The sequence below is a fragment of the Sorex fumeus genome, unplaced genomic scaffold (genome assembly GCF_029834395.1).
Source record: "Sorex fumeus unplaced genomic scaffold, SorFum_2.1 ptg000033l, whole genome shotgun sequence".
Lineage (NCBI taxonomy): Eukaryota > Metazoa > Chordata > Mammalia > Eulipotyphla > Soricidae > Sorex > Sorex fumeus.
This window is the reverse complement of record NW_026606090.1, coordinates 7,682,618-7,707,202: the sequence shown is the minus strand read 5'-3', so window position 1 is coordinate 7,707,202 and position 24,585 is coordinate 7,682,618. Positions and strand designations below refer to the sequence as shown.

General features: G+C 44.6%; 1 protein-coding gene across 9 annotated transcripts in view; it reads right to left on the bottom strand.

Moving 5' to 3' along the window:
* Positions 1-24,585, bottom strand: part of CAMK2D (calcium/calmodulin dependent protein kinase II delta) — a 262,278-nt gene that overhangs the window by 8,863 nt on the left and 228,830 nt on the right. For 5 of the 9 annotated variants that reach the window (XM_056116619.1, XM_056116621.1, XM_056116620.1 and 2 more), the window contains 3 exons: positions 22,603-22,662; positions 20,540-20,581; positions 18,188-18,236 (listed from right to left, as the gene is read on the bottom strand). In XM_056116619.1, the coding sequence (XP_055972594.1) occupies positions 18,188-18,236; positions 20,540-20,581; positions 22,603-22,662 (151 nt within the window). The remainder of the gene's footprint in view (positions 1-18,187; positions 18,237-20,539; positions 20,582-22,602; positions 22,663-24,585) is intronic. The other 4 variants (XM_056116624.1, XM_056116626.1, XM_056116627.1 and 1 more) reach the window with 2 other exon arrangements.

Here is a 24,585-nt window from a genome sequence, read left to right as displayed (position 1 = left end):
GCAAAGACAGAGTTCGGTCAGCAGACAGTCGCGTACAAGGCAGCTCAGACTCTCGCGTTCCCCTATGAGGGGCACGGGTCCCCCAGGGGTGAGGCTTTCCTGCGCAGAAGCAGGCATCATCAGCTCACAGGGAAAGGGTGTTGTTTCCCCCAAATAACCTTCCAGGTCAGACCCAAAGAGATTCAGATGCCAGCCATACCCAGGGAGTGTGAGGCTGAGAAAGAACCTCACATGCACCATGACAGGCTGCACTTCAGCAAAATAAGCAGTAGGTCTAAGTTTCTGTTTTCCCCCGAAGAATTCCCTGAGACTGCCCTTGGCTGTAGCTGGAACTCCCCTAGACGACTCTAGCTAGCCCTATGATAAGTAGGATATCTCTGGGCACAGCAGGTGGGCATGGCCAATTAGCGCACAGACTTGTGACTGCTGCGTCGAAATTCTTGGGAAAACCATCAACTGTCACCAACAACTGTGCCAACGTTGCTTATGTAACCACAGGCAATATACTGTTCCCTGAAACAAGGGTCGGGGTCCTGGTCGAGACTCCTGCATTGGATGAGGCTTGGACCCTAGCTCGAGCTAGCAATAAAGGTTCCTTTGCTTTTGCATTCTCACTTGTGGAACTGGTCTCTCTGTGAACGGGAATCCCAGAACCCGAATATAACAAGAGCGGACGCGGGAGGGAGCTGGAGATGTACGGGTGGGACAACGCAGTTTCGGCTTGGAGGAGAGCCTGGTTTGGGGTGCTGGAGGGACTGCCGAGGATTGCTTATCCCCACACCCTGCTACCGCCCCCAATGCAGAGGTTACTTGGCTTGTTTCCCCGTCATCATTGCAGGGAGGATGAAGGGGGCTTTGTGAAAGAAGTGGAACCTGTACTCTGATGTAATCTGGAAGGCTGGGGTGCCCGTTTGTCAGCACCACTCTCTCAGGCAGGGGACCCTCGTACATAGTGGCCACCAAACCGAGACGGGCTGAGACAGGCAGGGGATTGGGGGCCGCTTCTCTGCAGCTAAGCTACACCCACCCCCTATCCCCCAAATGGCACTTTGATGGGGCCCGATCTCAGGGGAAGCATGACCAGACCCGATTTGTTGGCAAACAGGACTCGCCTAGGAGGCTGAGGCTGTATGTTTGTCAGTTTTCTGGGTCCTTGTGCACACGTTACAGTGCTGTTAGCATTAATCCTCTGATGCAGTCGCTGTAAGCCACTCCTCATTAGCTGTTACTACCCTTATCAACATGCCTGAGTTTGTGAAAATTTTCCCCTCTTAAACATCAGCATGGAGCATTAAGAGAGGTCACTGACATACTGTATACATGCATGTGCATGCATGCACACACACACATGTGCACGCACACACACACTATGCTTTTGTCTGGAGGGCACAGATGTCTTAACAGAGACAGTTTAACTTTGTACCATTGTTCACATTCTCTTCCTGTCCAGCTCACACTCTCACTGGCCACTCACTCAACCAAGTGGCTTTTAGTAAAGTCTGCAAGCTGCGAAGTCAACACAAGACTCCATCCTGTGCTCTAGGGGAGATAGCACAAGTGGTGGAGCACACGTGTACCATGTACCGAGCCTGCATGCTGCTCCATTACTCCTTTGGCACCCCATACCGGCCCGTCTCTCGTCTCCACACACGTCCATGCGCACAAGTGGCCTATAACGTGGATGCGGCAGATAATCGGTAATCACACCCTGCCCTTTCCAGTTGACAGCCCGGCCCTGGTCCTCAGTTACTTCTACTACTGGCCTGCAACTGATACAAACTAAACTATAGCTGACTTCCTTGGGTCCGATCTCTTCAGTAAATTCCCTTCCAATCACACCTGTTGCAATCGCCTTCACACTCTCTGAACACTTATCACGTCTGCAGCACCCACGTGGAGATCAAGCATCTGCTGGGCTATGACGCTTGTTCCATGACACCAAGTTATGTTTTATGTCTTAGGGGTTTTTTTTTGTCCTATAAAAGCACTGCTGTCTTTAATAAAATGCAGGTTTCTTCCAATCTCTGAAAGTGGAACACTCTTATCTGGTACCACTTGGGTAGGTTTCTTTAGGGGTTTGGGAGCACCATTATTATTCATTTCATTCCTTTTTTGGGGGGAACCCACACATGGCGGTGCTTACTCTGCTCTGCACCCCGTGATCACTCCTGTTAGGGCTTGGGGTCACATGGGGTGCCTGGGATTAGATACTAGTCATTTCTGTGGGGAATTCTTGGAGCTTTCAACCTATCACAGCGAGGCAGGGTGAGGAGGTCATTCCTCAGTGCAACTGCTAGCATCTGCTTTTTATTCTTGGTGAATACCAACCATTCACTTTTTTCAAAGTATCTCCCCTGCAATAAGCAGATTTTAACCACAAACTTAAATGCTTGCTATCGTGTCCAAACCCTCCATTATTCAGTGATGCCATTCCTTCTTGAAAAAGAAGTCTTAGGAGAAGCTCCCCTCACCGACACAGTGAGACCCCCTCCTCCGGTGTCCCACAATCAGAGATGGTCGCTGAGGCGTCCAGGTTGATGCTCTGTAAAACACCAGAGCTGAGCCTTGCTCCCTGAACAATGACTTTTTATTATATTTTCAGGAGTGATGGTGTCTGAGCTTCGACACATCTTGCCACCCCCTGGCCCTTATTTGTTTGGTGGATGACGACCAGAAGACAGTGAAGGGGATGCTGACTGATTAGGCAATGACCAGTTTGTCTGCCGGGGGCTCCACATCTGGCAGATGTGGTGGCCTAATTCCAGAATCTGGAGACCACCGGTGAGTAAAGGTGCTGAGAACACAAGATCACACCAACGCGACCCCTGCGAACACGTCTCCATTCCAAACCTCAACACCCTCATTTAATTTTTTTTTCTTTTTTTAGGATATTGTGCAACTCCCAGAAAACCCCAGAGTTGAGAAAACAATGTCAGGTTTTTAATCTTCCAAAACTCTAAGCCCAACACAGTCCTGGCCTTTGGTGGGCCTCTCTGGTCCCTCTATGGGGGCTCCCGCTGACCCTGTTACTGCCACCACACAGTGATGGGATGAGAAAGATCTCTGTGACAGGTAGATTTCTCCATAACTAGAAGCCTGCCTCATGAGCAAAGGGGAGAAGGCAGCTGGAATAGAGAAGGGATCACTAAGAAAACAATGGCTGGAGGAATCGGTCAAGATGGGAGATATGTGGAGAAAGTAGATAAAGGACCAAACATGATGGCCTCTCAGTAGCTATATGGCAAAACAATGCCCAAAGTAGAGAGAGAGAGTATGGGGAAAATTGTCTGCCATGGAGGCAGGGGGGAGAGTTGGAAAGGGGGGGGAGTATACCAGGGATATTGGTGGTGGGGGAATGTGCACTGGTGGAGGGATGGGTGTTTGATTATTGTGTGATTGTAACCCAAACATGAAAGCTTGTAACTATCTCACAGTGGTTCAATAAAATTTAAAAAATCAAAAAAATGAATAAAAAGAATAAAAAGAGAAAGGTCCCTGTGTGTGGTGTCTCCCTCCACAGGGCTGGGGGCATGCGCAGTCAGACCACTGGCAGCTTTTTTTTCTGTCCTGTCCTCGTCAAAGCCACCTCAGATGGTGGCTCAGTAAAGGAGAAAGAAGCCTGGGGCCAGCCTAGGCTGGAGCCGGAAGCCAGTCCTTGGGGCCAGAGGGACAGGAGTGAGTCAGGGGCAGCTAAAAGAAAACAGGCATGATGAGTCATTGTTGGTCCCAGTGGGCTCAGGGTGGAGCCCTGGGAAGAGGGAGGGCTGGGCGGGCTGGGACAAGGCTGGGGGGAGCGGGGCTGTGCTCTGGAGGGGCTTCCTCTCCCTGACACTCAAGGCTTGGCTCCCTCAGGAGTCAGAAGGGGGGTGGTGGTGTGTGCTGTGTCATTGGTGGGAGAGGACTCCAGGGCACGCCTTCCCGGCTAGTCCTTGAATCAGAGAGCACTTAGATCCCAGTGGATCTAAGTGGACCTGGGTGTTAAACCACTTCTCACATCTCGAGGAGTCTGGGTGTTTGCAGACTCCTGGGGGATGTTCTGGGTTCTGGGTATAGTCAGTATTGCCCCTTCGGTTACGCAAAAGAGCAGGGAATATTTTCCTGTTCAAATCCCGCCCCCCCCCCCCCCCCCCCCCCCCCCCGCTTTTTCTCACTTGCTCCTGTATTGCTCTGAAGAGGCCTGAATGATCTTCACTGGGTATTTTTTTTTTTTTTAGCTTTTTGGGTCACACCCGGTGATGCACAGGGGTTACTCTTGGCTCATGCACTCAGGAATCACTCCTGGCAGTGCTTGGGGGACCATCTAGGATGCTTGGGATCGAACCCAGGTCGGCCACATGCAACGCAAACGCCCTACCCACTGTGCTATCGCCCCAGCCCCTTCATTGGGTATTCTTAAGTCTGAAACTTAACCAACCACCTAGATGCCCTTGAACTCCCTCCGTCAAGGAGACTTATTGCTTAATTACTGGCCAGGATTGTAGTTAATTACTATACCCATTTCACAAAGCTGGGTGCCCATGGTTTTATTGTCTATTTCCATGCTGTGCTTCACAAAAATAACCCTTGGGACTAGTGATTATCTTTGGCAACTACATGAATTAGGATCATTTTCAGGCTCTTGGTACTTCTATAGAAAAAGGTGCCTATTGACACAGTTATGCTTGGAAGTTCTTGTGCAATTAATAGCTTATTTCTTGGTAACTTTTATTTTATATTTTGGTTTTGGGCCCACATCTGGTGGTGCTATGGGCTTACTCCTGGCTCTGCACTCAGGATCACTCCCAGGCTCATATGTGATGCCAGGAATTGAACCTGGGTCGGTCACATGCAAGGCAAGCACCCCATCAACTGTATGGTCTTTCCAACCCTAACTTTATTATTTGATTTCCTAACGCTTTGGAGAGTCAAATCAAACCTATTAAGGATTCATGACTTGGCATGTTTAGTAATGTTTATTAAAGTATACCTGGAAATAATCAAATTTCAATTCAGTAATTCTGGCAAAAAATTATCCTACCCTTTAATTGCTAGAGTGGTTCTCAAGATAAATCACTCAAACAACCTTTGTACTTTGATTAAAACTAACTGCACTTAATTTTACAACATAAACTGTTAAGTAAGGAAATAGTCTTAGTCTCACAATACACAAGTAATGGAAGTTTAAGAACAGAAAACACTGATTTTTTTGTTTGCTATCATCATTGAGCATAAGTGAAAAAAATTATGGATTTATTTTTCTTCTCTTTATTTTGGAGGGGGCATATCTGGCAGTTCTCAAGAGAGACTTCTAGCTCTGTGCTCAGGGGTCACTTCTGAGAGAGCCAAGAGGATCATATGGGGTGTTGGAGATTGAATCTGTTGGCTCTTTGCAAGACAAGTGCTTAATCTGCTGGCCCATCACTCTGTCCCCTGCCCAAGTTTAGTCCTTCAGCAAAGAAGTTTCTGAGGCTACCCATGGGTTTTAGTATAGTTATGTCATTTCTAAAGTGAGTCTGTGACTACAGAGGAAGGCTGAAGCGATAGCACAGCGGGTAGAGTGTTCGCCTTACAAGCGGCCAACATAGCCGACCCGAGTTCGATTCCTCTGCCCCTCTCGGAGAGCCCGGCAAGCTACCGAGAGTATTCGATATGCCAGACACAGTAACAACAAAGTCTCCAATGGAGACGTTACTGGGCCCGCTCGAACAAATCACGATCAACGGGAGGGCCTTTATCTTATCTTAAAATTAAGAACTTTGTAAAGTTATCTAACGATGCTTAGGTGAAAATGGTATAAGAGAAGCTTTCAATGTAAGGAAGTTCTGGATAAATGTTCCTCTGCTGACCGGAAAGAGGTGAAAGGGACGGGTTGTAGCTCTACCCACCCCGCCCACCAGCTGACTTGGAGAAGCTGGGAAGGGCGATTTGTATTTCAAGGACAAAGATGTTTCCTGACTCCAATGTGTACGGTGCCACTTCAGTTAGGGGCTGGTGACACGGATTAAGATCTTAAACTGCTTCAAAGGTTCACATCTACTATCTGAAGACTAAAACGGTCATGTGACATTCAGGTCTACCATATGTGCATGAACCCCGAGCATTTTCCAAAGAGAAGGTCCTTGCATTGCAGAGCCAAGGGGACGGCAAAGCTATTTGCTTAGAAAAGACTCAGAACTGGGACAGGTGGATGCAGGATTTCTGACTCTCAGAAGCTATTTGCTCCTTTCTCTCCCTATTTTTCCTGTCATGTAGAAAGTCAGCTTTCCTTCAAACTCAGAGCCCTTAAAATTCCAATAAGCCCTCCAACCAATTTTACATAATATTAGCCAGAGCAGGGCATGAATCTTTCTGTTCAAAAGCAAGGGTCGGAGTGATGCTGAGTCCTTTGGGAAGAATCAGAAGTACATGAAATAGAGAAAGAGTGCGTGTCCTGTGTCGCTGAGACAAAATGAATTTTAGTTTTTGGTAGTGCTGGGGTCGAACCCAGGCTTCACACATTGTGAGGTCAGTGCCCAACTGCTGAACTCTGTCCCTAGCTTTGAATTTTAATTGTTTTCAATGATTTTGATTGGGGTTTTACTTGTCATTGGTCTCTTTTAAGTAATATTCTTTTGCAAGAAGTACAAAAAGTCAAGTACTGTAAAAAATAGAACTCCACCTGGGTAAGTTGATTTAGAATTACTTTCCTAAATCATTCAACTCAGGGTTGGAGAGATAGTACAGTAGGGAGGGCGCTTGCCTTGCACATATCCGGTGTGGTATGATCCCTGGCAGCCCACATGGTTCCCTGAGCATTGCCAGGAATGATTCCTGAGTGCAGTCAGGAGTAACCCCTGAGTGTTGCTGCGTTTGGCCCTCAACCAAACACAAATGATAGTAATTTTGGTTCATCTGGTAGACAGGTGCTGGCACTCTTGGATCAAGATGCTGTAGAGCACATCCTTGAGGCTCAAAATCGCAAAACTAAACAGAAATAAACAGACCTTCCAGGTTTGCAAAAATAACTGAGCAATCAGATTCTCTAGTCACAAGTTCAAATGTAACGTTCTTGCGTTTGCTCACTGAGAAGCTAGGCTGCTGAGAGTGAGTGCAGGGGAAAATGTCCACCTGCCTCCTTGTGATTTCTGGCCATCTCCCTCTGCTGTCTGGCTTCACACTAGATTTTCACTGTGTTTCAACACTTTCCTCCCTGGCACTGCCTTGGTGAGGTTGGAGCTGTGAGGCATTTTCACCTGCCAGGGAGAAGGTGCTCAGAGTGTCACTGCACTTTTTGGTTAGTGTTAAATTCATCTCCGGATGCTGTGCTGACCCACTGCCCCCACGCTGGACACAGGGGCAACCTCCTCCTGCTGGAATCTCAGACTTTCTAGTAAACTCTCATCTTTAGCAGCTGTAGAAACTGGAGCCAGAGAGAGAGTAGAACAGGGAAGGCATTTTCCTTGCATTCAACTCACCCGGGTTTGATCCCTGGCCTGGCATACGGTCTCCCAAGCCCAGTCTGGAGTGATCCTTGAGCTCAGTTCGCAATAAACTCTGAAAACAGCTGGGTGTGGCCCTCACAACAAAACTGTACCTCATGGTGTTTCACTAATTAAAAAAAAAATGCCAGCAGCTGTTTGCAGCTTGCAATGCAAAGTCTCTTACATGCCAGCTGTCCTTGGGGCTGGCTGTGTGCAAGGTAGGTGTACCATCTCTTTGGCCCTCACACATACATTGTTTAAAGGTACTAGGGCACCAGGAATAAGTAATTAGGGAATTCATGACAAAAGTTTTTCTAGAATAAAGAGTGCAGTCATTTCTTGTTTGTGGTTCTGCTCTCTGCAGCCTGATAATCTGAGAGACCACATTCACAAATCCTAGTACATGTTATCACTGTTCTATTCAGTCTTCATAATCTCTCACCGTGCCTCACTTATAAATTAAACCTCAGCACAGCTCTGTACGTTCAGGAGAAAGCATGGTATATAGGATGTGGTTCTATGCAAGATTTCCAGAAGCTACTGGGAGTTCTGGAATGGAGCCCCTGTAGGTAAGGAAGGTGGGGGGATTGTTGGTTTCTGACTTAGAAAACGAGTGGGAATGATAGATTCTCAAGTCGGCTAGAACTGCACTGTCACAGAAAATGATGAGAGAAAGGCCAGGTTCCAGGTGATGTGTGTGAGTAGACACATGACCTTGAAACTCTGAAGCGTCACCTCAGGGGGAAAAGGCTCAGCCACTGAGTGTGGAGAGACCTACAGGACTTGGGTCTGTAGACAATTATTCAGTTCCCCTCATTTCCACTGTCCACATCATTATGTGGGTTCCTGGAAGTCTTCGATGTTTCCATCCCCTTGCGTGTTGCGAGTGACAGGGATCGAGTTGTGTCCATGACCCATCACTATACTTCCCCAAACCTAATCCAAGAGGTGAAATGTCCTTTCAGACCCCATGTTCTTTTTCTTTCTTTCTTTCTTTTTTTTTTTTTTGCTTTTTGGGTCACACCCTGCGATGCACTCGGGTTACTCCTGGCTCATGCGCTCAGGATACTCCTGGCGGTGCTCGGGGGAACCATTTGGGATGCTGGGAATCAAACCCGAGTCGGCTGTGTGCAAGGCAAGCACCCTACCCGCTGTGCTATTGCTCCAGCCCCCCATGCTCTTTTTATTAAAAAAAAAAAAAAGAACTCCGACACCATGAAAGCACTCGAGTTCTGAGACTGCACTAAATCCAGTTTAGAAAAAATGAACAGTACAGGCAGGAATACTGACCAAATATGCAGACCCAGCCAAGTTGTTATTGTCTTAACCAATGTGACGACCATAAAAATTTATATTTATGACTTGTATTCTTTCACAGGGCTGGAGCAATAGCACAGAGGGTAGGGCGTTTGCCTTGCCCACGGCTGACCTGGAGGACCCAGGTTCAATTCCTCCGCCCGTCTCCGAGAGCTCAGCAAGCTACCAAGAGCATCTCACCTGCACAGCAAAGCCTGGCAAGCTACCCATGACGTATTTGATATGCCAAACCACAGTAACAAGTCTCACAATGGAGATGTTACTGGGCCCGAGCAAATGGATGAAAAACGGGAGGATAGTGCTACAGTGCTACATTGTTTCACAACTTGCAGCCTAAAACTGTTGTTCTGGTTTTCCTAAGGGAATGAGGAATGACGAGATGTGACTTTCTTTACATATTTGAGTATGGAATATTATAGTTTTTTATTGCTTTAATTTAAAAGACGAGAATCCACAAAAGATAACTAGTGAGGTCATTTACTGAGTAATTAACATTCCATGCTTAGAAAAGTCACATCTATCTTATGATAAGTGAAAGTCAAGGGAAGAAGAATCTTCACAGATCTTATCTGGAGACAATATGAGGATGCTGACAGGGAAGTACCAGGGAAGAGAACCACCAGAGGCCCTACGAGAGCTCTCGTCCCTCCGAGAGTTCTCGTCCCTCCATGGCAGATGAAACTGTGCACCCCAAGCGAGGTCTCACTTAAATAGCCGCTCTGAGAGATGTGTACAGTGACTTGCCTATGAGATGATGCCTGAACTATCCCAAGGACACCAGCATGGGTAGCACATCTTCTACACTTGATCTAAATGAATGGTTTTGTTGGGTTTATTCTCCTTAGCAAGCCAGGTTATTTAATTTTTATTTAAAATGCATTTAAAGGGTCACATCTATAAAGAGTAAGAGGGTTAATTGCATCTCAAATGCTTACACAGCTTCTAGGGTCAAAGCAGCCCCAACAGGATGCAAGTGTCTCTCTGAGCATCAGTCTGTCCTGTCTCTGATGACCTATCAGTCATTCGTGGAGGTACATTTCTCTACTGTTAAGGAATACTGTTGCCTTGTGGTTCACTTTGTCTACAGTCAGTAGAATTGTGAGTTAAGTAGGTGAGGGACAGTCTGGCCACCCTCTGTACTCAAAGTAGACACTACCCCCCAACGGAAAATGTTCCCAAATATCAAAAAGTGACATTCTGGATATATATATATATATATATATATATATATATATTCAAAACATAACAGAAATGGATTTTTGTATTTTCAAAAATTTTTTCAACCCCCTCTGGATTTCTCCCCCACATTTCCCTTCTGTATTCTGCTAGGTCAGCACTCTGCAGATGTCTATTGGTTGGGGCGGGGGGAGGTCCTGAGAAACCAGAGACCCCCAAAGTGAATGATTTCAGCAACGAACAAGTCTCACACTTAATCTATTTAACATGTTTCTGAGGAAACAGTGGGTTGGGCAATCATAATCTTGGAGGGTGGCTTTAATTTGACAGTTCTTGAGAAATTGAGAGTATTTAAGTAATTTTTCAGAGACAAGTTCTTTTTTAAAACAAAATTTAGGTTTAGAAGGTAGATCTAAAGGTAGATGTAGCTTACTTTTGTAGAAAAATATTTCTAGTCAAAAGTGAGGCAAGTTTCACAAATACTTAAATGAGGGATAAAGTAAAGTAAAAGTAAAGGCCCTCCCGTTGATCATCGATTTGCTCGAGCGGGCTCAGTAACGTCTCCATTGGAGACTTTGTTGTTACTGTGTCTGGCATATCGAATACGTCATGGGGAGCTTGCCAGGCTCTGCTGTGTGGGCGAGATACTCTTGGTAGCTTGCCGGGCTCTCCGAGAGGGGCGGAGGAATCGAACTCGGGTCGGCCATGTTGGCTGCGTGCAAGGCAAACGCCCTACCGCTGTGCTATCGCTAGTTTAAATAAGGAAAAAGAGTCCTTACTTGAAATTTGTATGTATAATAAAAAACAAAATAGATCTGTGAACTCAGAATTTTAAGAGTGCAGAGAAAACTTAATTTTGGAAACCTCATGATTTATTAAATTATTGAATGCAGTAAGCTTTTAAATGCAATTCTAAGTCACACAGATCTAACTTCTAAGATTTGGGCACCTTCCATGGATAGGCAAGTTGGTCGGATTCTCTGTGTCTTAACATTTACATTTATCTAAAATAAATGGTTTAAAATAGAAAATGATGGGCCAGGAGATTTCTCCCTGGGTTGGGGCACAGGCTCAAATCAACCAGAGGACCCTTGAGACTTTCTGCACTTTTGGTAACATATTTATCTCCTGGAGTAGCTACTCAAACATCATTTCTAACTATATGACCTTATTTTATTATTACTATGTTGAATGCTAAGAAGTTGCCACTTGAAAGATAAGAAACAGTTCAATATTAAGCGATTATTTTTGCTGTTGGCTTAAGTAGCTGATAACCGGAAGGATGGAATTAAGTAGGGAAATCTAGTCTGTGCCACCCAAAGACGTCTGCCTGCCACACAGGAGTCTGGGACTCTTTAAAAGGGTGTTTTTTGTCAACATCTTTAGCTCCTACACTGTGGAGAGCGAAGTGAGGAATCTATGGGAGGTGCTGAGGAAGATGAAAAGTGTGTGCTGTTACCATGCCCTTTCGGAAACTTGAGTCATGCAGCGGCTGTTAGGAACAGTAGCTTTGGCATCAACTGTGTCATTCTTCCAGTCAAATAGTCCAACTAATGTCTAACCCCGGGCCAGGTGCTACAGACACAACCCCGCACTTCGACTATTGTGCTGAGAATGGACTGTAGGCAGGCGGGCTCAGAAGCTATATCAGGGCCCTCGACAAGAGGTGGTAGCCCTCTGGACCAGAGTGGAGGAAGTGGAGTTTGTGAGCTGTGATCAGTTTCAAAATGGAACATGTGCATGTTTGAGTCAGGACAGTGGTGGGTGGTGTGGGATAGAAGGAAGGGGCATGGTGTGGGATAGAAGAAAACAAGGGAAGTGCTAAGATGAATAGATCAGAATTCAAATCTGGCTTCACATATGTATTTGCACACAAATAGATGAAAGAGATGGGGCGGATGGGAATAATGATGTTTGACTAAAATGGTGGGGATGGTACTGACGGTACTGTGGAGGTGAGGTAGAAGAAAAGTGCACTGACACTTAAAAAGAAATTGAGGGCGGGAGTAATAGTATATCAAGTAGGGCATTTGCCTTGCATGTGGCTGATCCGGGTTCAATCCCAGCATCCCATATGGTCCCCTGAGCACCACCAGGAGTAATTCCTGAGTGCAGAGCCAGGTGTGACCAAAAAAAGCAATAAATAAATAAATGGAAATTGAATCTATATTGAAGTTCCACACCCTGCATCGAGGGCTCCTGTGGGTCCCCTTCAGTCCTCTCCCCCTCCCTAGTCTTTAAAGAAAATACAGTCGATAATTTGGGAACATTTAAATTTGAGTATAGTTTTGAAATGTCTTGTTCTCCTCTAAGGAGATCAAACCAACCATTCAGTGTTTAAATTTTCTTGTAGCTACCAGGTCTGTGTCATTAGTGGGATAATAGGAGCCTAGCACAGCTAGTTACGACTTACCAAAGTGGTCTACATTACAGAGACCCGAGTAGTAAATCCCTTCACCCCAACTGTGTGACTTATTTTCATAAGATGAACTACGCTAGACATTCGTCAAGGGGAAAATGTTACACTAGTAAAAGAATAAAGAAATGCAGACCACCTAATTTGCTAAATGTACAAATGAGGGGGATGTGCTGGAGAAATACACAGAAAGAAAAATGACATTGGAAATTTGGGAATGCTAATCTTCTCCCGGTCTACCTATAGTCAGTACATAACAGTCATCTAAAAATCTTTTTTGAACAAACAAGACCAGGGAGATAGTGCAGAAGGGTGGGCTGCGTGCTTTGCATATTTGAGGCCCCAAATTTGATGCCTGGCACTGCAGCCCCCCTCCAGCCCTGTTGGCAAAGCCTCCATAAAACCAAATTGAATCCAGAAAAGTCCTACTTTTCTGTAGGACTCAAATGTGTTATGTGCAGCTGAAACTCGGCGAGTCTTTGTCAAGTATTTAATGACATTATTCCTTGCTTTCTGGAATGCCAGCCAGAAACAAAGCAGGTATAAGAGCAGAAAGAATCACCTCTGGGTTTCCCACACTTCCAAGAACAGGAAATATGGATGGTGCCTCCTGAGCCTACCTTCCGAGTAGAAGCATTGAATATTTGTTGCGCTGTTGAAAATGAAAACAAAACAAAACACCACCAAAAAACCAAACTACCATTCCGGATGCAAAAATACAATATTCGACTTCTCTAGTCTTTCATTAGCTCCTTGACTCAGTAATGCCTCTGTCTTTCCCCTAGAGTCTCGGCATTCAGTTCATCTTTTAACACAGTGTCTGCAAGAGAATGACCTGTAGCTAGTCTAGTTAGAAGGTTGGCAGTACCTGGGACTCTGGTTGCTTTCTTTGAATCCATAACCTACTTTGTCTTGAGCAGATCAAAAGGCTTATAGGAGAAATACAATCCAGAGAAACTCGGCCCATTTCATGGACAAGAAGAACAACTAAGTGTACAGACAAAATTTCACATACCTGCTAGATACATTTATTGGTTGGAAATACTACAAGCTTAGCAAAAAAGATAGTTCTATCACTAATTCTAATAATTTCAGAATTAATTAAATAAATTTTTCCCACAGAAATGCATGAAATCAAATAGTAATTTTAGAGATGAATTTATATAGAAATTTCAGAAAAGTGAGTACAATTCCATAATTATTCTTTTGGATGCATCTAAAGTACTTATTTTATAGTTCATTAATGCTATGAAAAATTTCATACGTTACAAGTGGACATTATTTTTTTTCCCCCTGACATAGCACCAGTTTATTCCTGTATTCAACTTTGAATGAAATTATTGTATCTATTATGTTTGACTGGACATACTTAAGTGAGATATTATAAAATTTATAGTGTTAAAGTAGGGGAGGAAAAAATTCCTACCACTCTGTATGGATTTCAGGCTCTAAATTCTGGATCCTGGGAATTCTGGTCACAGACGAGTTATGTAAGTTGCTCAAAGCTTGTTGGAGAAAGGCCAGAACTAGAAACTCTGTAGCATCCAGACCCCATCAGATTCTGGCTAAAACTGCTCTGACCTCTAAACTTAGTAGTTTATTAAGTTCAATGTTTTTGCTAGTTAATGGGAAAAATAGATCCATGAAAAAAGTCTTATATTCAGTATATCTGCAACTACATTAGAATCCAAGTGAGCTTAATGAAAATTTTGATTATTATAACTGTGAATCTGATTACTTCCATTTTTCCTTCATTATATAATACAAACTCTTAATGATTAAAATTCTAATTTTAAAAAGTTGTAGCTCTAGTGAGACTTGGAAAGTGCCAAGGATACTTACAATGTATATTTTTTAACATTTGGTGCAGTATTTAATTACAAAATACTATATTTTCACTGTGAAATTTAAAAATGGCCTCCAGAGTTTTGCAAACTTGCAAAAAAAAAGCTATTTAAAGAAACTAACGTGAGAAAGATTATTATTTTAAGAATGAGCTTGTAAGTTTTCTTATGAGAAAAGAAGCAGTTGAAGATTTTGCTAATTGGTTTCATTTGCTTTGATTACAGACTGTTTAGTTAAACAGATTTGGGGTCTCTAAAGCTTAGACCCTTTATTTTGTCTTCGGTGACAAACTCGTGAGACAAACCTTGCTGAAGCCAGAGAGAAAAGGCTCAGCAGAAGATCCTGCATGTGGAAGTAACGAAAGGAGTGTGGAAGTGCAGAGAGAATGAAGCCATCTGACATAGGACGTGGTGCCACGTGCGTCTTCCAAAGTCACTGATCCCGAGTCAAAAGTCAACCCACAAGGAGACAAGACTTTTTCTAAATAATCTTTTGCAAAACTCCCATCTTGGGTCAGACACCTGCCAGAAGTCCCCCCCTTTGTCTCTGGTGTCACTGGCACCCCAAGAAAAGCCGTCATCATCCAAAGTCTGGACAGGTCCGCGAGGTCCTTGGTGTGCAGATTCTCTTGAAGCGAGACACGCATGCAAGACAGCTGGGGGTGCAGATTGCCACGTGATCTGCAGGAGACTGGTGTCCCCTGAGCCTCCACCCCAGCAAGACCTACCCAGAAGCAGAAGCGAGGCTTTCACCAGAAACAGAACTCCAGAAGGTCGGGGGCTGAGGCCTGGGGCTGGCACACCATCCCCCACTGCAGAGTCACCAAGGACTCAGGAAAGGCTCAGAGTGAAGTGATGCTGCAGATGAGGCCATCCCAGGGGCTTGCCTCTGCCCTCCACGGGCCCACGTTCTGCGTAGCTTTGTTACCATCCCGTCACCTAACTTGGCAGCCAGAGAAGGGGGCTAAGCCAGGATGAAGTCCTGCAGTCTCCACAGCACACCGCTGTGTGCTGAGCTGAGCTCCACCAGCAGAGGCCGACGGGAAAGATGAAACACTGCAAGAGCTCCAAGCGGCTCCAAGTGGCTGAAAGGAGATGCCAGAAGCAACAGGAGCGACAGGGGTGACACATCATAGTTGCTGCATACACTCTGGCGGGGGGAGGGGGAGAGCCCTGCAGATGGACCCCACTGCTGTTCTCCTGCCGGGTAGGGGCTGTGGTGTTGCGTGGTTAGATGGTTAGATGGGGCGGCATTGAGGCAGGCAGCCACAGGCCCTGAAAACCGTGGCTTTAGCCACAAACCAAAATGACAGTCTCTTCCAATGGGTCCCGGCTGGGAAGACCCCGGCTACAGGGCACGAGATGCCCCCAAGCCCATGGCCACCTGGCCACCTGCTAGTTAAAGCTTAGTGAGGACAGCTGGTCAAGACCTGCAATCAACAAGAGTAATTGTTTTACCAGGGATGCATGCAAAAAGGGGACGGCCACTTTGGCACAGCGGGGGCACGTTTCAGGTCGCATCTGTGCCATCAGATTAGAAAGTGGCGTGCAGACCACCCCCTCAACAAGTCCTTGTACTGACTCCGAGAGACAGGAAAGCAATTCTACAAACCCACGTGCATGGCGATGCGGGTCGCGTAGAAGGAAAATGTGTCAGCATCAAAATGCTGAAGGTGTTTGTTTAAGAAGAAAAGGGCATCCAGGGAGAAAGCGCATTTTAGCTTTTTCCTGTCTCGCAATTCCGCTTCCTCAGCAGGTGTCCCTGGGGTTGCCCTGAATTCAGGCCGAGAAATGGCCTCCAGGCAACTCCAAGAGACCTGTGGGGTGCAGAGGGCAGGATGTTTGCAGCATTGCCGAAAGCGCTTGGGATGAGACCAGTGCGCAGAGAGATGAAGCTCGGAGTGGCTTGTGGGAACCACGGGCCACTCTGAAGGAAATGGACCGGCAGAGGTCAGCACAGGGGCCTTCTCTGCCCCGCTCACCGTGCCCATGAGCCACCACCCATGTGTCCCTGCAGAGCGGAGACGAAGTCCCTCTGTAATGTGCTCATTCGTATTCACAGCAGAGAGAAGGTGACGCTGGTCACAGGCAGGTAAGCCCCTGTGGATGGCACAGATGCATAGTGCCTGGGAAAATGCCTCTGAGCCAAGCACAGGGAGGGCGGGAGCGGGGTGTATGTGCGCACAAGAAAGCAATGCAGCCCTGCAGCTCGTGGGTCCGTGATCTGGGGAGGCAGGTTAAATAACTGCAGGGCTCAGGCACAGGAAAATGGAATCCTAACAGGGCTGGGCACCAAGTATGTTCCCTACTGAACTGCCCAGAGCCTCTACAAACTCTGAGAAAGAGAGGAAAGAACACAATCACCTGGGCTGTCCTTGAGCACTGTGTGGTGAATTCACTGCTGCACAGACCATGTGTCGTGCTCAAGCACCTGGTGTGTTGACTCAGCCTCCTTGGGAGGAGCACTGCCTTGGTGTGTGAAACTACGTTCCACAGGGCAAATGCAGAGGGCAGATGGGAGCCACAGAGGCACAGCAGCCACCCGAAACCCTGACATGCCCAGCACAGCCCTGGGCACAGCAGGGCGGGGGTCTGCACCTGGTGCCCAGGGGTCTGGGAGAGCCCATCTCCCTGGGGCCTTGGGCACAAGCACCTTTGGCTTAAAGGTCAGAATGGAATCCTAGCAGCACTTTGCTTAGCTGAAAGAGTGAACAAATGCAGGATGCTTAGAGAGAGGGTGTTGCATGCCAAATCACAGGACAAGCTCGCTGGGGCAGCTGCTTAAGTTAGTTGGGAAAGAAAAGGAGTCTGGCACCCATGGTTCAGAAGAGGTCTTCGATTCAAAATTGAGCTCAGGGTCAAACCTACAAAATATAGCCCTCAACTGTAAGAAATGACCGACTACCTCCCGCCACCTTTGGTCAGAGTAGGAAAGACTGTGGTTACACGTTTACAGGGTGGGCTGTTCAGTTCAACAAACGGGGAGAGCATGGGGGTCAGGAGGGGGGAGCTGGTAACCTGTGTTCTGTAGCTGGGACCTATTCCTTTCAAGGTCCGCTGTTACACCTGAGAATTTCTAGGTTCTTCTATGCCATGAATGAATATAGTTTTTCAAGACTGTGTACTACTCCACCTGTAGAATGAAAGCTCATTGTGGTTGGAATAGATAAATCATCTAGTCACATAAGGTATCATTAATGAACAGCTGATTTCTCTAAATTTCACTTTTTTTTTGATCACACTCAGTGGCAGTGCTCAAGGATAACTCCTGGTGGGGCTTGGGGGACCAAGTGCCTTACCCATAAGCTATCCTATCAGTCTAACCCTCTTTTATGTATTTTTATTGTAGGTCTGGGGATCAAATTTTGGACCACCTTACACATGCAAAACAAGTTCCCTCATGTTGAGCTCCATCCCTGACCCCTTTGACTTTCTTTTAGCTTTCTTTTTTAATGACCCATTTTGTTGTCATTATATATTTATTTGGGAATGGTGTCTACACCAGGGGCCTATAGAAACTGTAATTTTATATGACCAGTTTTGCAATTCAGTACATAGATTAGTGTTAGATGAGGCAAAACTCAGACAGTCATGAAGCCAGAAAGAAAAAAAAAGATGATGGCACACGTGTGTGTGCATACAGAACTGGCCAGAATTCAGCATAGGGGCTGAAAATGCAATGACGCCCACAAGCACACTAGATGAGGGTAAGAAGATGCCTCATGTGACATGACACTGCCATCACTTGTGACCATTGCAAATGTTCCCCCATTGCATTTGGGAATACAAACTGTTGTCTTGGCAGGCTTTATAACTGTGTGTAATGCTTATGCAATTTGAAACTGTCTCCCCTGCCATCACTCATTTACGAGAGTATATAATGTGGTAGAATATACCAGGTATTATATCTACTTTAAAAGATAAAAAAGAGTATCTTGTAGGGACAACTACACAAGCTTTGAGTTAAAATTTTCCATTTCTGGTTTAAATCATACCTTTCACATCTTCGTCTTCAATTGTTGTATTTGAACTCTCAGTTGACTCCTGTTGAGAAGAAAATGTATTTTCAGTTGCAAATGGCACTATGATATTTTCATAAAACTAGGGGCGAGTGATGGGTACATCATGCAAAATTATTCAGCAGGCTGTGAGCATATACTGACATGCAAATGGACAAATACACACCATGGTTTTAACAAAAATAAAATGCCACAAACGTTTCAAAGAATCAAAAAGAGGTACTCTGGTTGCCTGATCTGGGAAACAAGATAAATCCTGGGTGACTTGGAGAAGGAGCTTTAGTCTGCAACTTATTTTAAGAACTGTGAAAGGCAGTGTCAGCATAGGTGTGATTTAAAAATGTATTTATGAGAAATTGCATATGGTAACCTAATGAATTTGAGCCTTAGAACAAAATACCTTTTATTCCAACTAATCACTAAATAGTCCTTCTTTAGGATGACATATTATCACATACAGAATTCAGTCTGTTGGCCTTTGTGGAGAGCACTTCTCTGCATTGTTTGATAAAGGAACTAAACTGAGATAAACTGAGAGTGCTTTTAAGAAGAATTTCCATGTTTGTGATGAGCACAATGGAGTTACATGATTTACATTCAACGACAATTACATTTTCCATTCATTTCTAAATTAGAACTGGCTTTAATGGAGAATGCGGATTTAAAGGAAACCCAATCCCATAATGAAAAGACAGTCATTTCATTATAAAATTATCTGTGAAGTTCAACAGTAATATGCACACTTAGAAAGAAAGGACACATAACTGCTAATATTAAGATAAATTCATGAGATTTTGGGAAACATTTTCTAATAATGAAATGCTAACAAAATACTTCTAGCAAAGAAGTTTGGTAACAGTCATAAACAGGCATAATTTTATTCTCTGATAAAAGGCTGTTGTTGAAAAAAAGAATGGAAGCAGACTCTCAATCAGTAACTGTGAGTTCACTGATGCAAAACAGAATTTGGAAAATGATACAAAAAACCAGTGTACTTTTTAGGGATTCAATATTAAAAAAAAAAAACTCAGTGTTCATGAGTAGCAAATCCAGTATCTAAGCCAAAGGGAGAGACGAATCAAAGATGTACCCGGAGCCTCCATACACACAAAAAACCAAAGCCAGGCTCTTCATGCACCTCTCATTGTGACCTGGTGTTAAAATTTCAGCTCCAGAGGAAGGTAAACCCATGCACTGTAAAAATGAATCGAGGCATGTAAGCGGGGAGAATCATGCAGTAACTCTTACAAACGACAAAGCTAGAACTATCCGAGGTCCACGCCAGCTCTTAGGCTTCCTTTTCCACTTGCTAATGACATTGAAGAAAAAACTGTTCTCATCTGTCATGCTTCCAACTACCTCAAGGGTTTCAGGGCTTAGAACATCTTAAGTGTCACGACTATAAAATCTCATTCTAAATAACATAACACTCTTTGGTTTTCCCTTGTATGATTGAAAAATTCTGATCAATTAAATGTCAAACCAGAGGAAATGTGGGTTTTGAGAGTTTAAGGAGAAGCAAGACCTGTGACTTCAGGATCTTTCCTCTCCCTGAAAGGTGATGTCTGAGAAGGAATGCATCAGAAACATGAAATATATTCAGAAAATGTCTGTTTCCCTATTACAGACATGTACACACTGTTATTTAGTTAGCCTGTTGTGTGAAAAACACTGAACAATGAATGGGCATCATTACGGTCTTCTTCCAGCATTCGCCTTTAAATGTTAGCGAAATGCATGTAACTCAAACCTGTTTCACCAGAGGTGAAACTCCCCGATTCTCAAGTTCATGCCAAACAACAGAAACACCAATAATGGGAGGTAAAAGAAACAAACACTGGACCAACAGAGTAAATCAAACTCAAAGCAACGTGACATTTAAACAGAAATGCCAATAGGAACTCAATTTGGTATTTGGGAAGATGGTAGAATGCTAGATAGAGCAAGAAATTCTAAAATGGCATGCAGAACACAGCTACAGAACATTGCACAGACAGACGGGCATGGGGTGGGAGGAAATCAGATGGAGTTGCTTAAGACACACAGTCATCTTGACAAAGACCACTGAATTGGGACAGATTAGGTATTCTTCACTTTTTTTTTAAGAGCTCATTCATTTTGTTTTCCAAGAAATACACATAAAGTTCTAGATTGATTAGGCGCAGAGGAAAAGTGTGTTAGGGAAAGAAAAAAAAATTTCAAATAATTTTTTCTTCTCTGATTTTTTTTTTTTTGGTGGGGGGCGGTAAGGGATTAATCTCGCATGGGCTGTTTTGATGAGATGTGTAATCTTGTGAAAGCGAGAGGATGTTGATTCTTTCTGAATACCTTGTTTCCATCAGGGTTGTGGATTACAGTAGTTTGGGGCTCCTGAATGAGAACAAAATAGAGAAAGAAACAGTTCGCGTTGGTAAGTACATTCTTCCTAGGGAGAAGGGCAGAGCAGAGGGTGTCAGCCGACAACACGGGAGAGTGAGGCACTGAAGCGATGTTAAACTACTGTCAGAGGCTGCAGCCGGCAAACGTCTGAGGGCAGCTCTCCCTGGCGGAGACCACGAGACAGGACCCTGCACCACCCCACAGCAGCATGCAAAAGACCTTATTCGTGACCCGGATGTAGACAGACCAGGCTTTGGAGACCCGAAGAGGCACTCACTGTTTCACAAGGTCCTCTCCCAGAGAGAAAGTCCCTGTCCTCTTTAACGAGGACCCTACTGCTGTGTGTCCCTGGGAAAACTGGCCAGTGACCAGAGGAGCACATCTCTCCGGGACTGCTGCCAATTCCTTGGAAAGATTTTTTTTGTTGTTATTGTTAAACTGTATTTCTTGGAAGACTGATGATGGCTGAGGCATACTTAAATAGCCTTGGAGAACAGTTAGAAGCATTGGATCACATCTAAGAAAAGATACTGTAAAGAGGGTAATGGCCAAGTCTAAGAGGAATTCTCGGGAACATCTGAATAGCTCTTGTAATGGGGTCTATAAAGTATCACTACAATTGGAGATCTTTTCCTGTTTAGTTCCATGTTAATTCACATCAGAAAGAAAACACTTTCTTCCTGAATTATACATACAGAAGACTTGGTTGTAAAATCATGTTTTTCCCTAAAGAAACGAAGTTTACCCCTCACATACTTCTGGAAAATTGACAAAATCTTCTCATATAGACAAAAACCAAAAAAAAAAAAAACCCCAAAAAACAAAAAACAAACAAAAAAAACCCTAAAACAAAACAAAAAACCCAAACCAAAAATCAATTAAACCCCCTACTGTGTCTACACAGCTTTGAGAGTTCCTCTATTCCATTCAGAGTTTCTCCAGCTATAATCACCCTCTCCACTCTAGAATTTCTTATTTCTTTCCCTGAGTAGATATATGATCAATGTTATGATTTTTTTCGAGCAGATAACTGTTTGTTTGTCTGTTTGTGTCATATCTGGCAGTGACAGGTATGTGGTATGTGGTGCTCGGGATCGAACCTGGGTCAGCTGTGTGCAAGGCAAAAGCCTTACTTGCTGTACTATCTCTCTGGCCAAATCCAACAACACACAAACAGTACAGTGGATAGTAAAAATATTTAAAATTAAAGAAAATTAAGGAACCAAAATATCAACTCAACTGCAAGAAAGCATTATGGGAGGTGAGTGGCTGAATGCTAGTATTCAAATTTTCATTTTAAATGATGTTCGAATTTTAACCTCATACTACCTTCAAATATTAAACTGGTTTCAGTTGTCAGTCATGTGACTTTGAAAGGGACAAATCTGGCTTCTATTGATAACTCCAAGTTCAGTGCTGTCCATGGGCATTCTCTGGTTGGAAGTGAAACAGCGATCGTTTGAAACAAAACAGGCAAAAAGCTATCCATTATCAGTGCCTCTTGGTCCCAGAAAGTGAGGTTGTACAAAGCCCAGCTGCCTTGGAGGAAGAGGGAGAGAACTCTGAATAAGGTCTGCTTGGCTGTTGTCTAGCAATAACCCCTTAGCTCTCCTTGATGTCCGGCTTGGCGATGGGGGAGGAAGATGCTGCGGTACCCATAATCAAGAGCCATCATCATAGGCAGAGCTAAGGGCAACCAAAGCGCATTCGACTGTGCTTCTGAGGCGGCATGCAATAGTTTCCCAGAGCGACTGCGGTGCCTGGGATGGGGGTCAGCAATGGGATGAGATCAGTCTCATGTTAGAAACACACTGCCAACTGCCTTCACAAACGGTGACGGGGGGAATGAACCGATTTCATCTAAGGAAGCGAAAACAAAAACCAACAAAACCTTTATATACGTATGTATCTATAGAGTGAAAGCAAATGAGAGAAACAAACAGGAAAAGAAAAGAAAAGAAAAAAAACCCAGTCAAGAACTGAAGAAAGGGTTACAAAGAGTGGAGGTATACCAGCGCCGGGGTAGGGACATTTTCTTTGGGGCTGGTTACCACGTTGGTTTTGTTGTTTATCTGTAGGTTGCAGAAAATAGAAACAGAGATGCCTTAAACCCCAGGGTACCCAATGTCTCTACACGCAGCGTGTCTACAAGGAGGGATCGACGTGAAAACCATCATGGGCAATGAGCAACACAGGCTCTGGGGGCTCAGGGGAAGGTGCAGTGGCCCTGGGCTCACACACAGGCCAGGGCCGAGTCTGGCCAGTGGGATGACCATGCCGACAAGGTGACTTCCTCTCAGCACACAGACCAGGTGTCAGCACGCGCCATGAAAGCCACCAGAGTCTGTTTCCCAGCTTCCAGCCCGCACCCTCACTCCCCTCCTAGCCTCAGTCCTCAAGTCTCTGCCCAGAGTGTCTCCAGGGTGCCCCTGTCACCCTGCTCAGCACATACGCAATCACAAGCTGAGACCTTCTGATGCAGTGCGGGCTTTTATTCTCATCTTTTGGTTGGTTTTCCTAAGGGTCAAGTCTGGGTCTCCTTTCAAAAACACATCCTCAGTTGGAAATGGTCAGATGGACCCCTTGGTTAACACTGTGAATGGAAATGTGTCTTGGAGAGGAAAACGCTGTTGTCGGTGGAAGTATTCCTGCTGGCAGTGGAGACGGGGTGGGGTGGAAGCTTTTTCCTGCTTTAACCCCACTGGGGTTGTCCTTAAAGGTGAGCTCATTTCCACGACGGGAGCCACACAGGCAGGAAGGCACCCGAGGTAAATGTTGTAAAGGGTCTGCAGAGCAGATAGATGAGAGGCCAATGGTGGCCTACAGCTGTGGGGGTAGCCTAAAATGCTCACCATCAACCATCATTTTAAGTCACAAGTGACAGAATTTACATTGGGGTCATCAACAAATACAAATTTATATTCACTTTCTAGCATTCTATCATCTAGATATTTTGTACATTATCAAAAGGGAATATATTCTGTATACAATAATATAGTCTAGATGTTCCTTCATCTATATTGAAAAGAAACATAAATAAATGACTGCCCCCCCGAATGCATTTAATTGTTTATATCTCTAGCTATTCTTTCATTTTGTATTTGATATCTGTGTATCCCTTGAAATTAGTATTGAGAGGAAGAAGAAGGTGAAAGCAATACACTTTGGTCTGTGATTTTTTTTTTATATCGACATTCCTGTGGTTATTGGGTTTTAGTACTTTTTAAGTCAGCTCGGACACAGTGCTCCGTGTGTGACATGCAGGGAAGTGAGACAACATTGGTGCCCTTCCCTTAGAAAACACTCTAAATGTTAAACCATGTAATTTTTTTCAGATGTTCAAGTTTTTCTTTCAAGTACCCAAAATTTAACAAAATATATGGTGCCACAGTCAGACTTTGTTAGTATAAAAGACATGAGAAAGGGGAGGGACATTCCGACTCCGACTGATTCCTATCCGGATTCCTATTCCGACTGAGGACCCAGTGAAGCAGGGCTTCCTACCCAGGAGCAGAGGAAATTACAGCTCAAGTCCACATGTACTTAATGGGCTCCAGTGCAGTGTTTATCAGTGGATACAAAGGGGGAGGAATATGCTGAGGTTTCGGTTTCTGCTTTGAGGACGATTTGCTTTTTTCCCAGCTAGAATGTACTTGCCAAGAATATTTTTATGTTAGTGAAAATGTCTCTTGTACACAGGCTGGCTGTGAGAGCATGCACACGCATGCCCTCATGTTTCTGCACACACTCAGACACGCTGCCAGCCTCCTCTCCATCTGCCCTGGCCGAATCACCTGCCTTTGGGGACAGGATGGCGAGCGCAATGTCCTGTTTAGTGGCACTATTTAAACAGCACTTTAAATTTGTTTTCCAATGCTGTTAAAATTAGTTTAATAATTTGGGAAAAATTGAAAAGGTACTCATAACAGTCATTTACTGGTAGAATTTCTAAATTAAGGCTAAAAGGGGATTTCTCTCAACTATATAATTTGATT